This window comes from Panthera onca, chromosome F1, assembly GCF_046562875.1.
Source record: "Panthera onca isolate mPanOnc1 chromosome F1, mPanOnc1 haplotype 2, whole genome shotgun sequence".
Classification (NCBI taxonomy): Eukaryota; Metazoa; Chordata; class Mammalia; order Carnivora; family Felidae; genus Panthera; species Panthera onca.
Window position 1 is genome coordinate 46,799,588 of NC_138355.1, and position 21,430 is coordinate 46,821,017.

Below are 21,430 nucleotides of genomic sequence, written 5' to 3' on the forward strand. Positions count from 1 at the left end.
AGCCAAGAAGAGTTATCTTTTAAGCACTCATGCGATTAGATCTAGCCCCCTCATCCCCAGGTAATCTAGGATAATCTCCTCATCTTAAAGTCCTTGATTTCATCCAGTGTGCAAAGTCCCTTTAGCCACGTGATTAACATAGTCACAGATTCAAGGGATTGGAATGCGGACATCCTTGGGGGCCACTATTCTGCCTACCCCAATTACCTATTCAAAAAAGTTTTTAATGCAAAAAAAATAATAATGACTCCTAAACTTTTGGTATGAGCTATTGGTGGGAAGGGATAATGGTGTTCTTTACTGAGCACAGGATCAGGGGGGCAGACACAGGTTGGGGGAGGTGGAGAATCAAGGTCTGTTTTGAACAGATTCTTTTGAGATACCACTAGACTTTCCAGGGGTGATATCAGACTGACACTTGAGTTTGTGGGTCTTGTGCTCTCATAAGAATGGTTGAGGCTGAAGATATAAATGTGGGAGACACCAACATACAGAAAGTGGTTAAAACCTTGAAACTGGCTGAGAACACTCAGGGAGAGGATGGGGATGGAGAGGAGCAGAAACCCCAGGACTGTGGTCTGAAGCCCGTAGGTAGGTGGAGGAGGAAGAATGAGCAAAAGAAGCCAAAAAGGAACCTGGGGGAGATGCGGGAAAACCATGTTACCTCCTCCTGGAGATCCCTCAGCCACCCAGATCGAAAGAGCCACCGCCTCGCTCCGTTTTTCTCCATCACACTCCCTTGCCCACTTTGCAAGGATGAGTGCAATCTGTGATTCTCTTTTTTTGTGTGTTTACTGCCTGTGTCCCCACTATGTTGTGAGCTCCCTGAGAGCAGAGCTCTGGTGGTCTGGATCATTGTTGTGTCCCCAGCACCTAGCCCAGTGCCTGGCTCAGAGTAGGCATTCAAGTATTTGTTAAATGAATGAGTGAAGGAAAACAAACTTAACCCTTCTACCCCCAATCCATAAATAATGAAGTCAAAGAAGAAAACGGCACAGGTCTTTTGATCCTCCAGTGACCATGTCCCATAGGTAAGTTTCCACAGGAGTTGTCTACAGAGTGTGCTTTTAAAAGCACCAGGAAAACACCTCTATTCCCTGGTGTCACCATTGTTCACTTATCTCCTAGAGTGAGGCATCACCCTCTTAGCATAGTGCCTTGCCCCTAGTAAGCTCTCAATGGATCTTAATAAGCTATTCTTGTTATTTGGGCTTTTAAAAATGCAAACAACCCTGGGAAAGATGGCCACGGAGGCATGAACTCCTTAGTAGTATGAATTCGTTTCTCAGCCGGAATAGTTAAAGAAGGACTCTAGGGTGGGCAGGGTGCAGATGCACAAAGGGAGAAAGTGTTCCAACAAAAATGCTAGGGAATCTACAGCAAATCTCAGTTTGTGGTTTTGCTGAGGCCCACACCTGCACGGCATGAGGATTGCTCTGCCAGCCGCATCAGCCACTGGCTTCTCATTTCGGGGGGTGTGAGGCTCCCTCTGAGCCCAGCCAGGCAGTGGAGGAAATGAAGAGACTCTCAAGGGAGGGGCGAAGGAGAGAGGATGGGGTAGGGTGGAGAGCAGCCACCCTGAGAGCAGCTGCCTCTGCAAGACGGCGGGCTCCTCCCGCTGCTGGAGCTGCTCCTCCAGGAGTCAGGTAAGTGGTTCCGTGGGCGCTGCGAGTTCGCTTTCAGTTCCTCTCCTATTTGTCTGGAATCCGGGAGCACCTGCTATAGAGTGGGCACTCTGTGGCTTAAAGGGATTAGAGCAAGGCACCCCCACCTTTCCTTAAACTGTACACACATCTTCAATCCCTAAATCGGAGCACAAGCTGACAACTATGTGTGCAGATAATGGAGAGGAGTCATGTCCTTGTGGCTGGAGTCTGGCTAAAGGCTTATAGGAAAAGGACTGAGCTGCAGATTAGTGCTTTATGATGAGCAGTTTGGGAACCAGCAGGCAAATGTGTATTGTTGGGACTGTATATGTCCATCTGTCCTAGATTCCAAACTAGACAGTGAGGACATGAGGGCAGGAGCCATGCTCTAGTCTAGACTTTTTGGTCCCCCAAACCCTGCACAGTGGTTGGGACATGGGGATTTGTCTACACCTGCCTGGTCCAATACGGTGAATACCTGAAATGTGGCTAGTCCAAGTTGAGATGCGTCGTGGCTATAAAATGCATACTGACCTCGAGGACTTGATAGGAAATGAGAACAAAAAATATCTCAATAGTTTTTACATCAGTATAGGTTGAAATAATCATTTTTTGGGTGTATCGGGTTAAATAAGAAAAAAAAATATTTTTAATGTTTATTTATTTTTGAGAGAGAGAAAGACTGAGAGATGGAGAGACAGAGAGACAGAGATAGAATCCGAAGCAGGCTCCAGGCTCTGAGCTGTCAGCACAGAGCCCGACATGGGGCTCGAACTCACGAACCGCGAGATCGTGACCTGAGCCAAAGTCAGATGCTTAACTGACTGAGCCACCCAGGAGCCCCAAATAAAATATATTATTAAGATTAATGTCATCTGTTTCTTTTTGCTTTTTAAAATGTGGCTACTACAACATTTTGAATTACACGTGCAGCTTGCATTACATTTCTCTTGGACATCTCTGGTCTGGACTACCCTGACCTTTGCTCGACCCCTTCCCTCTCTCTTTAGCTCTCTGATCAGACTATAGAGGTGCCCTTCACTCTGGGCATATAAACAAAGGCGTCAGACTCTTTTATTGGCCAGAGTAAGATCTCCTGTGTATTTTATATTTGTTGAATATACGGTTTACACCTTAGCAAGTGTGCTGCTCGTACAATGTAACCTATAACCATACCCTTCGTTCTAAGGTAAAGGAATTCAGATTACGGCAAGTAGGAGGGGGACTAACTTTTATTAAGCACCAGCCTCACAAATGTTTTCTCCTTTAAATTTATTTTCATGCCAGCTCTGCGAGGTAGGCATTATTTACTTTCTCAGACAAAAGAAACTGAGGCTCAGAGGGCTCCGATAACTTGGCCAAGATCACCTGCCTAGTGAGAGGCACGGGGTCAGGACTTGAAAACTGATGTGTCTGGTTCAGAAGGCAAGTTTTCCCCCCACGACTGGCATGTGGCTTCATTTTTGCATATTTGAAATAGAGCCTAAGGGGTTCCCCACGTATCTGGAGGCTTCTATTTTGTCTGCACAGGAAAGGAGCTCATTAGGGAGATGTGGGGTTTCTTTTTTATCACTGATTTTCCAGATCGTGCAAGGAACAAGTCCAGGGCTGGTTCTCAGAACACCTGGGGACATTCTCGTCCTGGCGTGGCCCCAACACAACTAAGTGACCTAGGATACGTGGCTTCCAACTCTGGAAACAAAGAGGACCTTTACCGGTTGTGATTCCAAACCTGCTGTCTGGGAAAACAAACTGAGGCCCCTCTTGTTGCTTAATCCCTAACGGGTTATGCCTAAAGTTGAGGACTTTTTTTTCTAAATCGATAATTTTTTTCTTTTTTAACACTCTGTGAATCCGTTGGTTCCTTATGTCAAGATTTCTGTTGAGTGTGATGAAAACGAAATTCCAGATAAGGGAATCCACGTTGTGTGGGTGGGCAGGAAACCTCAAGTTCACTTTCAAGGATTAGGGGGCTTTTGAGGACTGCCCATGTGGTTAGTATTTTCCAGAGCTGTTTCATACATACCGCTGCACATCTTGGAAATTTCGATCTGGTATCATTGCTCTAATGACTAGAAATCCTCGTTATCTATTTAGCAGATGGGAGAAGCATGCCAAGTCTCTCCATAAGCCTGCTTATTAATCCTCTCTGAAAAGCCGGTTTGTATGAGTGACATCAAAGCGGGGACGCCCCAGGAGTGCTCTTTTTAGGGCTCTGACAGCCTGTCCCCTTGCTGAGTCTGAATGTAAAGAGCAAGCTGTAGCTCTGATTACTTGACAGGCCGTCAGGCTCCCTAAGCATTCCCCGTCCCCAGCTCAGACCCAACTCAAGCCTCTTTATCCAATGCGCGCTGATTGCTGCGGACAAGGCCTATGAAGATGAATTTTCCGGATGAGTTGCCATTTCTTGTTCCTGATCTCTGGAGGGTAAATCTAAGTGGCCTACAGTAGTTAGTTCTTCTAAACGGATTTCAGGGTGAATAGTGATTTGTATCTATCCAACTTGGCAGAGCCATAAATTAATTCACCGTCAGATTTTGAGGCCCTGATGTTAAAAGAAATGGGTCAGGGAACGTACCCCTAATCTAAATCCCTTTGAAACTTTGTTTTGGGCTCAAACTTTGTTCTGGGTTTTGTGAGGGGGGTGGGGGGAAGGGACAGACAGAACCGTTAGTAAGGTTTTGAAAACCTGCTTCTCCTTTGTTGTTATTAATTCCTTCATGAATTGAATTTTATGAGATCATGGTCTGTATGATACTGAGCATTTGGCATTATTTTAAAGTTGTGTGTCTATCTACACATATGCTTTGTAACCCTCTTGGTCGGCCCTTTTTACTGAATTCTGTCCTGTCTCATTTCCCTGACATTTCTGGCAATGAGTTCTGTCAACTTCTACTTATCTGAAAATACACTTATTTTATTTTCCTGTTTGAGGAATATTATCACCCGATATGGAACGTTTTTTATTGAAGGGGCGGCTGGGTGGCTCAGTCGGTTAAGTGTCTGACTTTGGCTCAGGTCATGATCTCGCAGTTCTTGGGTTCGAGCCCCAAGTCAGGCTCTGCGCTGTCGGCACAGAGCCTGGAGCCTGCTTTGGATTCTCTCCCTCTCTCTCTGCCCCTCCCCTGCTCACACTCTGTCTCTGTCTCAGAAATAAATAAACATTTACAAAAAAAATTTTTTTAAAGAATTTTTTTAAAAAATTTTTTTAACGTTTATTTATTTTTGAGACAGAGAGAGACAGAGCATGAACAGGGGAGGAGCAGAGAGAGAGGGAGACACAGAATCTGAAACAGGCTCCAGGCTCTGAGCTGTCAGCACAGAGCCCGACGTGGGGCTCGAACTCACGGACCGTGAGATCGTGACCTGAGCCGAAGTCGGACGCTTAACCGACCGAGCCACCCAGGCACCCCGAGAATGTTTTTTATTGAAATGTAGTTGACATACAGTTATGTTAGCTTCAGGTATGCAACATAATGATTCAACAATTCTACACATTACTCGGTGCTCACCGTGATGATGATGGAGTCACCACCTGTCAGCAAAGAGCACTGTTATAATCTCATTGACTATTTCTTGTGCTTCACTTCTAATCTTTTGCAACTGGGAGTTCATACATCTATTTCACCCACCCCTCAACCCCCTCCCCGTTGGCAACCACCAATTTGTTCTCTGTATTTAAGAGTCTGTTGTGTGGTTTTTTTTTTTGCCTCTTTTTTCTCTGATCATTTGTTTCCTTTCTTAAATTCCACATATGAGTGAAATCATATGGAATTTGTCTCTCTCTGACTTATTTCACTTACCGTTGTACTCTCTGAGTCCATTTATGTTGTTGAAAATGGCAAGATCTCATTTTTCATGGTTGAGTAATATTCCATTGTATGTATATACCACATCTTCTTTATCCATTCGTCTATAGATTGATACTTGGGTTGTTTCCATAACTTCGCTATTGTAAATGCTGCAATAAACATAGGGATGCGTGTATCTTTTTGATACACTGTTTTCATTTTCTTTGGACAAATACTCAGTACTGGAATTACTGAGTCGTATGATATTTATATTTTTAATTTTTTTGAGAAAGCTCCATACTGTCTTCCACAGTGGCTGTACCACTTTGCATTTCCATCAACAGTGCAAGAGGGTTCTCTTTTCTCTACATCCTCACCGACACTTGCTTTTTCTTGTCTTTCGGATTCTAGCCATTCTGACAGGTTTAAAGTGATATCTCGTTGTGGTTTTGATTTGCATTTCCCTCATGATTAGCGACATTAGGCATCTTTTCATGTGTCTGTTGGCAACCTGTATGTTTTCTGTGGAAAAATGTCTTGTTCAGATCCTCTGCCCATTTTCAATCAGATTATTTTCTTTCTTTCTGCTGCTGTCGAGTTGTAGAAATTCTTTATATATTCTGGATATTAACTCCTTATCAGATACGTCATTTGCAAATACCTTCTCCTATTCAGCAGCTTGTCTTTTTGTTTTGTCGATGGTTTCCTCTGGTGTGTGAAAGCTTTTAATTTTGGTGTAGTTCCAATAATCTATTTTTGCCTTTGTTTCCTTTGCCTAAAGAGACATATCTAGAAAAATGACTCTACAGTTGATGTCAAAGAAATTATTGCCTGAGTTCTCCTCTAGAAGTTTCATGGTTTCGGGTCTTACATTTAGGTCTTTAATCCACTTTGAATTTATTTTTGTGTGTGGTGTAAGAAAGTGGTCCAGTTTCATTCTTTTGCATGTTGCTGTCCAGTTTTCCCAACACCATTTGTTGAAGAGACTTCCCCATTGTAGAGTCTTACCTCCTTTGTCGTAAATTAATTGACCATACAAGATTGGTTTATTTCTCGACTCTGCATTCTCTTCCACTGTCTGTTTTTGTGCCGGTACCACACTGTTTTGATTATTACAGCTTTGTGGTACCTCTTGAAGTTTGGGATTGTGATGCCTCCAGCTCCATTCTTCTTTCTCAAGATTGCTTTGTCTATTTGGGGTTTTGAAAAACTGTTTTCTTTTCTTTTTAAAAAACTGTCTCTTTTCTTTTAAAAAAAACTGTTTTCTTTTCTTTTACATTTATTTATTTTTGAGAGACAGAGAGCATGAGCAGGGGAGGGAGAGGGGCAGAGGGAGAAGGAGACACAGAACCTGAAGAAGGTTCTCACGAACCATGAGATCATGACCTGAGCCAAAGTTGGATGCTTAACCCACTGAGGAACCCAGGCGCCCCTTGAAAAACTGTTTCTTAAGTGTGCTTATTAGCAGCAAGTTCCTGTGGTTCAATGCATTCCGTGACTACTAGCTAATCGAGGACCCTCGCTCAAAACTGTGTAGCTGTAAATAAAAGGAGGGAAACATTTCATATGAACAGAAGCCATATTAAGTTACTTCTGGAAAACAAGCTGTTTTGAAGTTCTTTCAATATGTCAACGACGGAAATCGTCAAGATATATGCTACTTTCAAATTAATTTTTTTCTGTGAAAATCCATACGAAAAGAAACCGTAGGGTAACCTAAACTTGCAGGCCGCAGCTTTGATGGGAAGAAAAAGATAATGATGTTGTTTTGCTTCGCTAAGGCTTGTTATCTTTATCCCCCTAAAAGACCACAACCTTCAGAAACAGGGGCTCCATCTGAAAAAACGACCACAACAGAAAAAGCCTTACTGTTAATACTATTAATACGGTTGTGAGGACATGTCATTATTCCAGGGAACAGTGTGGCACTTTCAGAAACGGCGAAGGGAAATTTCTGTGTCCTTTTAACTGGGTCGAGGAGAGTCTTTCAAGGCAGGGAGCGCACAGTAGGCACTCAACAGACTGAATAAACAGGATGTGGTGAGGAGCCCTTTGCTGACTTGCCATTCTCTGGCCTCTCGCCGCCTCCTAAAGCTGTTGGAAGGGTTCTGCATCCTCTAAAACACAGAAGGGAGTGTGGCACACTCAAGTCCATTCGGTGGTAAAGGGCTAAGTGACATCCCTGTTTAGATGCAAGTCTGGCCCTGGGGTACCCTGCGGGGGAGGGAGAGGAGAGAGGGAAGGGGGAGGAATGGATGGAGGGAGCACAGTTCTGGTGAGGGCAGTGGTGGGTACTTTCCCTGCAGCTGACGGTGCTCCGGGGGTGCGGTTGGAAGGCTTCAGGGGGACAGGGTCGGATGCTCCCCCTGCCTCTGGGTAGTCCAGCAAGCCCTTTCTACTAGCGGCACAAATAGAAAAAGACCCAAGAAAACTGGCTGGCCGCGGGTCAGGCTGGAGGGTGGGGGATGGGAGGGTCTGGGAGTCCTTGCTCCAGGCAGCAGTCTTCCTGAGCCTCCAGCCTTGCTCTCCTGGCTCCCTCCTTCACAGGGTCCTTCTTCCATTATGACAAATATTTAACATCTACCCTGCGGGCGGCTTTGAATTTCAAAATGAGCCAAATATAAAGTGGCTCCAATGAAGCTCGGGTGCCGGGCGCGCCAGATTAGGGTGACATTTACTGAAATGCGTTTTAAAATAGAACCCCAGGAACGTGGAGATAGTCTAACCCTTGCTCATTACGTATCAAAATAGATTCATGGCAAAATAAAACAAAGCAACACAAAAACCAACGCAGGGTCATTGCCAAGCTGCTTCCCTGACCTACATTAAAAATAGGCGTTACTAGAAAGAGGTCAGAGCGGCAAGATAAGTTCTGGGCTTTCTCAATGGCGAGAAGGAGAGATGCTCTGTAAACAGAAGGGAAACTCAGGGGTTGTGAAAAGAAGTTTTACCGTCATGAGAACTTTTTTGTTTTCCCCTCTAGGATTCACAGGCGGATTCAATCATGGCCAGGCTGCCTTTGGCAGATCCCTTAGCCTCTGAACACTTCTTTTTTTAAAAGTTTATTTATGTATTTTGAAAGAGAGAGAGAGAAAATGAATATGAGCAGGGGAGGGGCAGAGAGAGAGAGGGAGAGAGAGAGAATCTCAAGCAGGCTCTGGGGATTGAACTCACAAATCCCGAGATCATGACCTGAGCTGAAACCAAGAGTCTGTCGCTTAACCAGCTGAGTCCCCCAGGTGCCCGTCTGAACATTTCTTTTTAAAAACTATCTGCCCTTTCCAGCCCTTCTGTGATGTCAGAACCGACCTCTTAGGGCTCTTCACTTGGGCCACTCAGCTCGCTCACCTTATGTCACGTCTCTCCTTTCTTTGAGAACCACTTCCCGTCCTGTCATCTTCAGCTTGACTCGGCACGGGGGGGGGGGGGGGGGGGGGGGGGGCAGCTCTCTCTCTACCCTGCCCTCGCTTATCCTCTCTTTCCTCTCCTCTCCTCCTTCTCTTTCTATGTTCCCTGCAGAAAACTTAGGAAACATGGAGAAGTAAGCAAGAAGAATGCTCACCAGGAATCTCACCACTGAGATCATTATTACTAGCACTGGGGTCTTTACCTTTCCATGGCGTGGATGCAGAAAGAGGGACACGATATGTTGCTCAGTGGGGAAAAAAGAACACACAATGTGCACGTGTACGGGCACATGCGGGTCCTGCGTATTTATTTTAGTGGAGGATATTTGACATTCTGCTGTGTTACCTGCCTTTTACTGACCTGACAATAGGGTGTAAACATCTGCCCCTGTCAATAAATTTGTTTCTATACATCACTTTAATGGTTTAATCTCATTCCACTTTATGGATGTCCCACAATTTATGCAACGATCCACCATTTCTCCATATTAAAGGTGTTTCTCATCTGCTGCTTTTGTAAATGACTCAGCAGTCATTGTCTTACACCCAAATGTTGGCATACTGTTAAAAAACAAACTTCAGGGGCAGCTGGGTGGCTCTTGATTTTGAGCACCCGACTCCTGATTTTGGGTCATGTCATGGTCCCAGGGTCGTGGGATGGAGCAACAAGCCAGCCTCCCCACCCCCGTACTGAGCAAGGAGACTGCTTAAGAGTCTCTCTCTCTCTCTCTCTCTCTCTCTCTCTCTCTCCCCTGCTCCTCCCCAGCTCGTACACAAGCACGTGCACACATGTTTTCTCTCTCTTAAATAAATAAATAAATTCAATTAGGTAAATCTGAAGATCTAATTAGCTTTATTAAATGATTCATAAATTAGGCAGCATCCCAACCAGCAAGCAGAGGGAAGCTCCGAAGGGCTACAGAAAGGGAAGGGTCTTTTTTTTTTTTAATTAATTAATTAATTAATTAATTTATTTATTTATTTTATTATATGAAATTTCTTGTCAAATTGGTTTCCATACAACACCCAGTGCTCATCCCAAAAGGTGCCCTCCTCAATACCCATCACCCACCCTCCCCTCCCTCCCACCTCCCATCAACCCTCAGTTTGTTCTCAGTTTTTAAGAGTCTCTTATGCTTTGGCTCTCTCTAAGGGAAGGGTTTTTAAAGGCAGGACAAGGAAGCCATACATAGAAAAAAAAATTATTTTAGGAGACGTCACTTTCATTTGGGGACAAAAGGGTAATTAATAAGTAGATTGGTTCATCTTTCTTTGGGAAATGGAGAGATCCTAGGTGACCTTATTGGTGCTGCCCAGAACATTTCTGACTAACGAGTTAAGACTAGATTTCTGCGGGGGGGGGGGGGGGGGGGGAGGGGGAAACTGTAATTAGATTAGGTATTAAGTCCCAGTTTGGTGACTCGGTCTAAGTGACACCATTTTGGGCTGCGGTTTTCTTTTTAATGATACATACCCTTAGCTATTTCCTCAGGACAAATTCCTCCAAGTGAAGTTGCTGGGCCAAAGAAGGAAGGTCATTCACAGGGCTTTTTTGATACATACCGCCAAATTGTCTTTCACAAAGATTGTAACGATTGACTTCCTGCCCGAGTGCCCATCCCCAGAAAGCTTGCCAGGATTGACTATCTCATTCTTTTTTTTTTTTTTTTTAAGTGGTTTTAAGTTGTTTTCATTTAACTTCTTTCATTACTAGTGAGATAGAATTTATTTTATAGATGTATGCATCTGGCCATTTGCACGTGTCTTTGTCCAAACGTAGCCTGCGCCTGGATGGGTTCAGTGCCAAGGACCGGGTAGTATGGCAGCTTGCAAGGATTGACAAGACCTGGCTGGTTTTAGGATTCACAGTTAAAATGAGTCTTCTCTTTCCTTTTTCTAGTACTTTCTATTTTGGAGAGGTTGGCATCAATGGCAAGGGATGATGATTTCCTTAGATTCATATTCAACCTCCATGCCATGTATTTGGGTTCTTTGCAGTTTTTTCTAGAAATCCATCAGTTATGGTAGACAATGGGACTAAAAAGTAAATTCACATCCTGCTCATATTTCTGTGACAGATTCATGGAACCAACGGCGTGCTCTTTTTTTGTAGTTGGGGTTTTTTTGTGTGTTTTTTTTTGGCATTTTACCTTTTACTCTCCAAATTTATTCAACAATACAATTTCATTTTCCCTACAGGCAGCTTTTCATTTTCTGTTTATGATTCAGTACCTTTACTTCACGCCGATATCTTAGGAGAAGCAATATATGAACTTAGTATTTTATTTTAGAATTCGTAACTTAAAAACAATAATATGTAGCAAGTTTATGAAATTTCACTGCAGTTAATTTTTGTTTTGAAGAAATTTCCTTTAACAACCCATAAACAATAGCTATGCTTGGACGCCTGGGTGGCTCAGTCGGTTGAGCATCAGACTCTTGATTTTAGCTCATGTCATGATCTCAAGGTCATGGGATGGGGGCCTGCATAAGATTCTGCGTCTCTCCCTCTATTCCTACCCTCCCTGGCTTGCTCTCTCTCTCTCTTTAAAATAAAGAAAAAATAACCAGTATCTATGCTTTAGTTGGCAGTCCATTATATAAACACCTCCAATGTATGATAAGTAAAATAAAAATTAATATTAAAATTAAAATACTAAATATTAAAAAGAATAGAAATATTAAAACTAATAATTAAAATAACTATTTTATGGATATGTGATGGTAAATGAGCATTAATTACTACAAAAGTGAGTTATGTCATAATGGAAATGATAGATTATAATTAGGAATTCTGAGCTACCATTCAGGCAGCAAGATGAATTTTAATGCAAAATTTCGAATTTACCTGATACACCAGTACTAATAGAAGTGGGTTTTTTTGGTTTTGTTTTGTTTTTAATTTAGATAAAAATCCAAACAGTGGTTGGAAAAGCATCTCCTTGTTTAGAAGCATAAATGTGGATGTTTTCAATCAGCAAGTTATCAACCCATTCTGCTTCAACTTATGAAGCAAGTAAATGTCAACACTATTGGATAAAGTCTTTATTTCTCTGTGTCAGAAACAAAATGGATTTTGTTAGATAAATCATTTTATTGTTATCTGCCAGAAAATTATTGGAATAAGAATATAAACTACCTACCTTTTGGAATCAGCAGTTAAATAAAAATCTGGAAAAAATTCAAAGTAATAGCAATATTTATGATGCAGGTAGTGTCCTTAAATGCCATGCTCTTGAACAATAAACAACCTGAACAACTGTCCTTCACTACTCTAGACGTTTATGTGGCCATTACAGTTAATACAGCACTCCTACTTGCATGCAAGTAACCTGTGTAGGAAACGGAGGAGAGTCTACGTGATCGTCAGACCTGTGTTTGGATGCTGGTCACTCTGTTTGCCATGAGCTTGGGCAATTCATTCACTACTCCCTAGGAATCCTTGGTCACCCCATTTACAAGTGAAGAGTAGTAACATCAGCCAAGAGGCTGACATTCTGATTTTCTTAGGAAATCAAATGTTAAGGCAATTGTTTGAGGCTTGCAAATAAGCCACTGTGCAAACTGAAAGCCTACAGATGGTCTTTAAGGCAACCTCCAACCAATAAATGGCCCTGTGACAAACCTCAAGAGCACACAGGGCTTCTATTCTGAGAAATGAAATTTTGCAAAAACAACCAGAAAAACAGTTAAAGCCCCAGAAATGGTGAGAATATTTACTTCAGAGGAAGCCAGGAGGAAGCTTGCTTGAACATCTTCCTCCTGTCTGTCCCTTGTCCCCTCTGCTGGCCCCACTTGATTTCAGCAGCATATCCGTAGCTGGCCTGGAAAAAAGGAATGTGTCCAGTCTTTCCTCCATTCATCAAACATTTGCTGTAGCCTCCTATGTTCCAGGCACTGGCCTATCCTCTGGGAAGAAAAATCAAATCAGACGTGCTCTCTGTCCACGCAGGGCTTCTGAAGTCTTGTTTGTGAACTGTCTTTTTTGCACCCTGTCCTCCCAGGTTCTGTCCCTTCTTCCTTCCACTATCCTAGGTGACAGCTGCCCTTCATGCTCAGGTATCCAGTGCACCTTCTCTTTTCAATGATTTCAGTTATTCAATTTGGACAAAGGACTGCATGTTCCCACTTTGCCCGGCAGCACCTGGCACGTCCACAGTCCCAGTGCTGCCTAGACTTTGCCCATCGTCCAGCACCAGGATGCATGCCACCTCCTCCACGCCAACCTGCTTTCCTCACCCAATTTAGAACTGAATTGTCCTTCCTCTCTGATCCAATAGCCACTTGTTTGTACATCATTTTACCACTGACCACGCACCTGCTTTTTGTTACAGTGGTTGCAGCCAATGAATACCTCCCGGCGGATGGGAGGGTGGGGTTGGAAAGGCACTCTTTGAGCCCAGGGCCGTGTCCAATTCCTCTGTAACTCTGCTCAGAATTAGCATGATCAAATCCTTCTGTTGGTGGCACTCTGCCATCAGGAGTCCATGGATGGCTCTTAGGGTTTATTTATTTAATATATTTTTAAATTTTTAGATTTTTTTAAAATTAAAAAAAAATTTTTTTTAACGTTTATTTATTTTTGAGACAGAGAGAGACAGAGCATGAGCAGGGGAGGGGCAGAGAGAGGGAGACACAGAATCTGAAGCAGGCTCCAGGCTCCGAGCTGTCAGCACAGAGCCTGACACGGGGCTCGAACTCATCAACTGCGAGATTATGACCTGAGCCAAAGTCAGATGCTCAACCCACTGAGCCACCCAGGCGCCCCAGCCAAAGGCTATTTAGAGTGAAATCTCATGAATAATATGGGTGGTCAATTGGGTAACACTACATTTTGGATTTTCTTAAGGTAACACTGACTTCTTAAAATGTGGATGGTAAATCTACCTTAATAACCATTCCCTAATTCTGCACATACATTTGGACATGTGCAAAATGATGTTCCGAATGCATCCCATATGTGCCATCATTTGAAGAGCAAAAATAGGAAACTATGTCAATGTCTACTACCAGAAGACCAGGTAACTAAATGGTGGGCATCCATGGAACAGAACACGTGGCAGCTGAAAAAAAGAATGAGGAAGTTCTGTACATATTGATCATGAATTGACTCCAAGATGTATTAAGTGAAACAGCAAGAGGTAGAACAACGTGTGTAGTCTGGTATCACCTGCAGGGAAAAAACTGTTTTTCATGCGCGTGTCTCTGTGTCTGTGCGTCTATGTGTTTGCTTATGTGCACACAAGGCATGCTCTAAACTGGAAATGCTCATTGCCTCCAGGGAGGGGAACAAGCCGACGGGGGCGAAGGGTGGAAAAGCAGCTTTTCAAAGACTCTCCTTTTGGAGAGTGACACGAATGCCACATAATAAAACAAAAACATTTAGAAACCCCAAGCTGGAAAGATTACAATGTTCCTTCCTCCGTCCAAAATTAAAAACATTTCCGGGGCGCCTGGGTGGCTCAGTCGGTTGAGTGTCCGACTTCGGCTCAGGTCATGATCTCACCGTTCATGAGTTTGAGCCCCGTGTTGGGCTCTGTGCTGACAGCTCAGAGCCTGGAGCCTGCTTCGGATTCTCTGTCTCCCTCTCTCTCTGCCCTTCCCCTGCTCAGGCTCTGTCTCTCTCTGTCTCTCAAAAATAAATAAACATTGAAAAAAAATAAAACAATAAAAACAATTCCTAACACTTCGAAAGGCTAGTCTCCAAAAAGGAGTCCTTAGTATTCCTCGAGTAGTATGACTGTGAGAAGAAATGTACAATGTGCAAGGGGACGTGTGCAAAGGGGACACTGGAAGGGGACACTGACATGCATTTGTGAAAAGAACTAGTTATTTTTGTAGTGGTGCCTTATTCTTGTCGCCCTTGCCCCGTTTCACAAATAGGGAAATGGAGTCCAGGCAGGCGAAGTGACTCATCCGTGTTACCTGGACTCTTGGTTCCAAGTCTTGCCTCGTTAGGGGATTTCCTGTCTGCTCCTGCGGATGTCGTGGTGGGTGGGGGAGACAGAGGGGGGACAGATACTCTTTCATCGGGTCTTAAACATACCTTTACCCTCACTTCACACCCTGAACGGGGGCTGGAGGCCAAGCGGGAGGTAAGTGCCTGTGATGGCCCCTGTGGGCCACATCTCCCTCACTCTTCCCCTGGGCTGCCTTCCGCCTCCTGGACTCTGCTCTTGGTGTGTGGTGGGCATAGCGCCCCTCTTTCTAGGATTGACATTACCCACTTGATCCCCTACTTCATTACACTTTATCACCACTTTATCACACGATTTGGTTCGGGGTGACTTTGGGCTGTTTCAAATCAACTTCCCTTTCAAAGGATAAAGATCTGCCATCAACTAAGGGATGCCGAAGTTCGTGGTGGAGGCTCGCCATGATTTGGACAGAGGTTGAGCGGCCCTGGGCGGGGTGCTATAAAGGAGTCTTTCACATTTGTTCATTCATTCGACAATTACACAAAGAAGCTATCCATTGCGTAGGCACTGTTCTAGGCGCTGGGGATATAGGGATGATGAAAGCGGGTAAGTTTCTGTCCTTGTGGAGCTTATGTTCTTGTGATGAGAGACGGACAATAGTAAAAAATATCTATATATGATAGAGGTAAATTCATACACTAATAGATGAGAGGTGATGTGGCAGAGAGGCTGGGGGCGTCCACTTCGGACCATGTTCTTGGAGAAAGCCTATCTGAAGATGCTTTTCTTAGGGAAAAAGTGCTATTTCAATGTTTTTAAAAAATATTTATTTATTTTTGAGAGAGAGCGAGAAAGTGAATGTGCATGCATGAGTGGGGGAGGGGCAGAGAGAGAGGGAGAGAGAAAATCTCAAGCAGGCTTTGCGCTGTCAGCTCAGACCCTGACACGGGGCTCGATCTCATGAACTATGAGATCATGGCTTGAGCTGAAATCAAGAGTTGGATGCCCAACCAAGGCACCCCTGCAAGGCTTTTTGAGGTCTTCCCCTCCAGTGCCAAGATTCTAACGTTCTCTTCGCCCAACAGGCTCCCGTGGTGGAATGAGAAAGGTAGACAAGAGGGGTGCCAGTTCCCTGGGGTTCTGTCTCTCCCAGCTGCTGCTAGATGCCTCTGAGAAGCTCTGTTTCCAGGTAAGGAGACCACCTGTCCTAAGACCCACAGGACCTGGAACAGGAACCGGCGGAGTGGACTCCCTGGTGAAATGAATTGGACCAACTGTAGGTTCCAGGACTCCAGAGTCAGCAGCGATGCCTTCCTGAACAACCCCTCACCATTGCTCTGCTCGGGTAAGACCAGCTGAAAACCAGCCCTAGGCCAAGTGGCTATGATTTACTGTTAAGTAATAGTCTGACCACTGAGTTCTCAACCCTGTGGGGTTGGTAGTCTTACTATGTTCATTTCACAGATGAAGAAAATTAGGTGCAGAGAGGTTAAGTGACTCTCTAAGATCACAGTTAAGAAGTGCCTGAGACCCAAGTCACTGGATTCTAAAGCTCAGGCTCTTTCATGATATCATCCTTCATGCTTGTTCTCCTCACTCCCACTGACCCTCCTTGCCTTCCTAACCCTGGAGGGACACCCTCATGCTGTCTGTCCTCCTTGCTATAAACAGGTGTGTCCTATCCCAGCCAGCCACCCCCCACTGGTGCCCCAGGCTCCCCTTTCATTGTTCTGGGCTTATGTGTGACATCTCACTCCCCACCCCGGTCTCCCACACATCAAGCCCTGTGACTTGGTTCCTCATCTTGGGTGTTGGTGACATGGGCACTGGGAAGATCTGGTTTCCAAGTCCCCTCCCTAGCCCTCACTCAGAAGGTGGGCAGGAGTTTGTCAAAGAAAACCTTGGTGAGGTCAGCTATTTTATTTAGAAGGAGGACAGAAAGAAAGGCAGACGGCAAGTGGACCATTAAGGTGCCTGACACAATTCTATCTGACCTTAATGTCCCGAGTGGTCATGATTCTTGGTGTGCCTCCTCCTAGATGCTATTTGTCATCATGCATGTTAGGTTGCCCCAGTGACCCCCTATGTTCCCTTCACCCAACCTGAGCAACAATCTCTGCATCTGGGTGTCTGATAAGCCAGCTCCCAAGACGTGTCTGGAGAGGTGCTACCTGCCATAGGGGCTGAATTGTGTGGCCCCACTTTATGGGGGAAAGGAAGAGGGAGGAGCCTGAGTGCAGATAAAGAGAACTTTGGGTTTGGGGTCGGAAACACAGGCTCATGGCTCCAGCACTTGTGTGGGGCAAGTGGTTTGTCCTGAAGCTTCTCACCTGCACAGTGGGAGGGTTTGACTAGGTATGTTTTAAGATTCCTTCTAACTCTGAGAACACAGGCACAGTCTGTGGGGGATGGGCTGGTGTCTTCATCCTTTGGTGCTGGAGAAATGTTTTCACAGTGTGGAGAATAGCACAGCCATCTGCCACCAGTCTGGGCAAGCTCTTACACCTGCCGCCTCTGCCCAGTATCAGCCCAACTCTCCAGGGTCCTGACCGCTTCCAACCCCACCACATGCCCCACTCTGGGTACCACTCACCCGTGTCATTCCGGTTACTTTTTTTTTTTTTCCTGGACATCCTGCCATATCTGGTATCGGTCAGCCCTTTGTAAGAATGGGAGAACTTGGGAGTGAAATGACCACACGAAGACAGCAGAGCAGAGCATTCATAAACACGCAATTTAAAGTCAGAGAGATGTGAGTTCAAGTCTGAACTCTGCCACTTACTAGCTCTAGGACCTTGAGCAAGTCTGATCTCCGTCTGAGTTTGTTTCTTTACTGCCAGATGGGAATAATAATTGTGCCTATTTTATTGTCTATTTATGACAATTAAATGAGATAATGAATATGCCTGATGTATGTTAAGTCCCCAATAAATGGTAACTAATATTACATTTATATCCTGTAAAGCTCATTCACATGTGTGCTGAGCCTGTTTGGACTGCTATGACAAATGCCCATTGACTGAGTGGCTTCTAAGCAACAGAAATTTATTTCTTATAGTTCTAGATGCTGGTAGATCCAAGATTAAAGCACTGGCACATTCAGTGTCTGGTGAGAGCCCACATCCTGGGTCATAGACAGCTGTCTTCTCACTGTGTCCTCACATGGTAGAGGGGGTCAGGGGGGATCTACGGGGTCTCTCTTTTTTTTTTTTAACGTTTATTTATTTTTGAGACAGAGAGAGAGACACAGCATGAATGGGGGAGGGGCAGAGAGAGGGAGACACAGAATCGGAAGCAAGCTCCAGGCTCTGAGCCATCAGCCCAGAGCCCAACGCGGGGCTCGAACTCACGGACCGTGAGATCGTGACCTGAGCTGAAGTCGGACGTTTAACCGACTGAGCCACCCAGGCGCCCCCTACGGGGTCTCTTTTATCAGGGCACTAATCCTATTCATGAGGGCTCTACCCTCATGACCTACTACCTCCCAAAGGACCCATTTCCTAATACCTTCACGTTGGGGGCTAGGATTTAACATACGAATTTCAGCAGGAGACATTCAGTCAAGAGCATGTGTGTAAAAATTACTCTCAAATTTCCTTTCTACTTCCTTTCTGCCCCTTTCTGTAGAGAACCTCACGACGCTGAAGCCAGAGATCAAACCTGATGAACTCAGCAGGTAGTTGAGAGGAGAGCTGGACCTACGGATGAGAAGTGTCGGGGGCTGTGGGAAGCAGTCTGCTTGGCCCAGAAGGGGGATGGGTGTGACTGGGACCATGGCTCTGGAGGTCGGGGCAGAGGAGAGAGGCTCAAAATGGAGGCAGGAGGTGGGTTTTGGGGAAGTGGGAGCCCAGAGGTGGAAGAGCTCCTGTAGGAGTAGGGAGGCCCCAGGACAATTCTGTGGATGGTCACCAAAGCTGGCCGAGGCGGGTGGAGCGTCCTCATTTCTCTGGTTTGCTTCCCTCAGTTTGGGCACAGCAGCCACAGTCATTTCTGGCTCCGTTGGTGTGGTGGCTCTCATCTTGCTCCTGGTGGGTCTCTTGTCCATGACCCTGAAGAAATGGAGACATGAGAGTGAGTTGGGCAAGCTGGCCCTGGACCTGAGAATGAAGAGATGGGGAAAACTGGGGGTGGAGATGAGGGTGGCTTTCCTGTGGGGCAGCCTCAGGGACGGGAGGAGTGGGTGAGCTATGGTGTCTGTTCTCCAGAGCCGCCAGACGCTGTGCATAGAGCGACAGATTTATTTATGGTACAAATTATTTATGCTGAAAGCCATATATATGTATGGTTTATATGCAGCAACTAAAAGAAATATTAATGCTACACAATCTCAGCTAAATAATAACTCAAGTTATAAAGTGCGCCAGTGGGGCTCACTCGCCCATCTCATCCTGGGCTTCTAGCTTCCTCTAAGGGGCTCAATGGGTTCAATACAGTGAATTTTGCATTTCAAAAGTTTAAGCCTAAGGCCAGTAATCAACCAAGTGAAGAAGGTTACTATGCCCACTCAAGCTGACTCTGAATCTATTAATTTTTCTAGGGCTATTTAAGAAACAACTGAGGCACCAGACCAAATTTCTCCATAAAACTTCGGTAAGGAAATAGTCATTGTACCTAAAGGAACTTCCAGTCCCTTCTGCCACGATTTGATGCTGTTTCCGAAGTAGACCCCATATCAGAGGTGATGGGGATGAGGCAGAGAACAGCCCTAAAAGAAATGTTTTTTTAAGATCGAGGGAAATCCAAGTCTTGCACAAGAACCCAGTATTTCATTGCTGTCCTACAGGGGGCCCAGTAGCTGGTGCTATCTATGGACGTCTCTAGTGCTTAGTTATCTGTCTGTAACTGGGGTCCTGTCTCTGAAGGAGTTTTCCTGCCACGCCGATGCCATATATTCCAATGTGATCAACCTGACTCCCTGGAAAGAGGATGACTTCGCTGTCTATGCCAACGTGCCCCCTTTCGATCGGCCCAGGAAGACATCACCAGACCAAGTGGAATATGCCTCCATTGTATTCCACTGATGGGAAGCCAATGCGATGCTTCAGGCTGAGAGTCAAACCTATGCCCCAGCTGGTGTGTGTGTGTGTGTGTGTGTGTGTGTGTCTAGTTAGAAAAATGCATTAAAACATTCTAATGACGGTAAATGGCTGCGTATTCTTCTAATTGATTGGAAAGAAAGTGCAGTTCTAATGGAAAGGAGTGGCATATGAGAGACAGGACATGTCAGTCTGAGCCACCCCAGCCCCAGAAGCTGGTTCCTGAGACAGATCGGCCCACAAAGAAGTCCTTTCTAGTTCTCACCCCTCCCGAGGCTAGGTGAGGAGGAGGGTTCATGCTATTCAGGGCTCTGCTTCTCAGTTGTGTCTCTCCTATTCTGCCTTATCAAGAATTAGAACCCTGCCCCTGACGCGTGAAGAGCTGCCGACCTTGTACGTCTGCCTGACGGAACTGCTGGGCAATATAGCAAGTGGGGGGCGGTGGTGGGAGGGGCAGCAGGGACACGTGAGGCGCTTCTGACTGAGGGAGCAAGACCTGGTGAGCGCCCGCAGGCACGGAGGGCCACCCGGGGAAGGAGCGCCTAGCCAAAGTGGGCTACCTGTCACCACTAACCAGGGACCGCTCTTGTGGGAACTTTGGAAGATGTCTGGAATCACAACGGAGTCACCCCTTCTTTTCTTTATTTAAAAACGTGTGTTAAACATCACCATGTTCTAGACTCTGGGAATACAGCCGTGAACCCAAGGGACAAAACCTCACCCCCATAGAGCTTACCTTCTCCAAGGGGGAAACAGTCAACGGACAGACAGGCAAATACACAGACAGGCAGGTGATGGCATGTGCTACGGAGCAAAATAAAGCAAATCAGGGAATGTAGGGAAGAGCAAGTGGGGGCGGGGTGCTGTTTTGCATCGGACGGTCAGGGAAGGCCTCCCCGTCACTCGCCCTAAATGCAGAGGGGGTAAATAGGGAAGAGCATTCTGGGCAGAAGGAAGAGCAAATGCAAAGGCCCTGAGGTGGAAGTATGCCTTGCATGGTCAAAGAGGAGCGAGGCGGTGCGTGTGTCTGGAGGGGAAGGGAAGCGACATGAGGAGATGAGGGGTGTGTAACAAATCAGCACCTGGGTTTGGGAATCGGGTGTCCAAGGTAGCACTTGCCACAGCATGTTCCATGGAGTGTTAGGTTCATAACAGCAGCCTGGTTTGGGGCGGGGGATTGTGCCTCTGGCTGCACCACTCTACACTCTGTTGCTCTTCTCTATTAATCTCCAGCGTTCTCCTCACTTACAGGGGACCCCAGAACCTTAGGCCTTGTCTTCACTCCACCCTAACCTTGTCATCACCCAAGACAATGTCAGTGGTCAGGTAGCCAGTTCCCCAGCTGTGTCCTAGTTAGGGGAGACATTAATGGATGTAGGGATGGAGAGATTAAATGGATCTGTGACCAAATGAGTTTGGCTAATGATGAATAAGCAAAGAACAATGGAGAAAAAGAAAATTTCCCTTAAAACCAAAGCTGATGGAAGCCACTGCTCATCTTCTAAGGAGGCTGGCTGGGCTCATGTCAATAACACCATACTCTATGGCTCCATTGCATTCATAGGGACTGAGGAGAGGAAGAGAAGGAAGCACTAACATTTCCAACCCTCTGCCACCTTTTCTGTGTCAATC

The 21,430-nt window shown here is 45.4% G+C and overlaps 1 protein-coding gene across 2 annotated transcripts; it reads left to right on the forward strand.

Moving 5' to 3' along the window:
- Window positions 1–1,276: 1,276 nt before the first annotated feature.
- LOC144614823 (uncharacterized) lies at window positions 1,277–19,896 on the forward strand. 2 transcript variants are annotated; one of them, XM_078440572.2, is made up of 6 exons: window positions 1,277–1,646; window positions 15,952–16,107; window positions 18,390–18,438; window positions 18,727–18,833; window positions 19,300–19,352; window positions 19,625–19,896. In XM_078440572.2, exons 2-6 carry the CDS (start codon window positions 16,023–16,025, stop codon window positions 19,781–19,783), a joined length of 453 nt encoding a protein of 150 aa, XP_078296698.1. In that variant the 5' UTR covers window positions 1,277–1,646; window positions 15,952–16,022; the 3' UTR covers window positions 19,784–19,896. The 2 variants fall into 2 exon arrangements, with proteins under 2 accessions (XP_078296698.1, XP_078296699.1); XM_078440573.2 differs by lacking the exon at window positions 1,277–1,646 and having other exon boundaries at window positions 14,503–16,107.
- The last annotated feature ends 1,534 nt before the right edge of the window (window positions 19,897–21,430 follow it).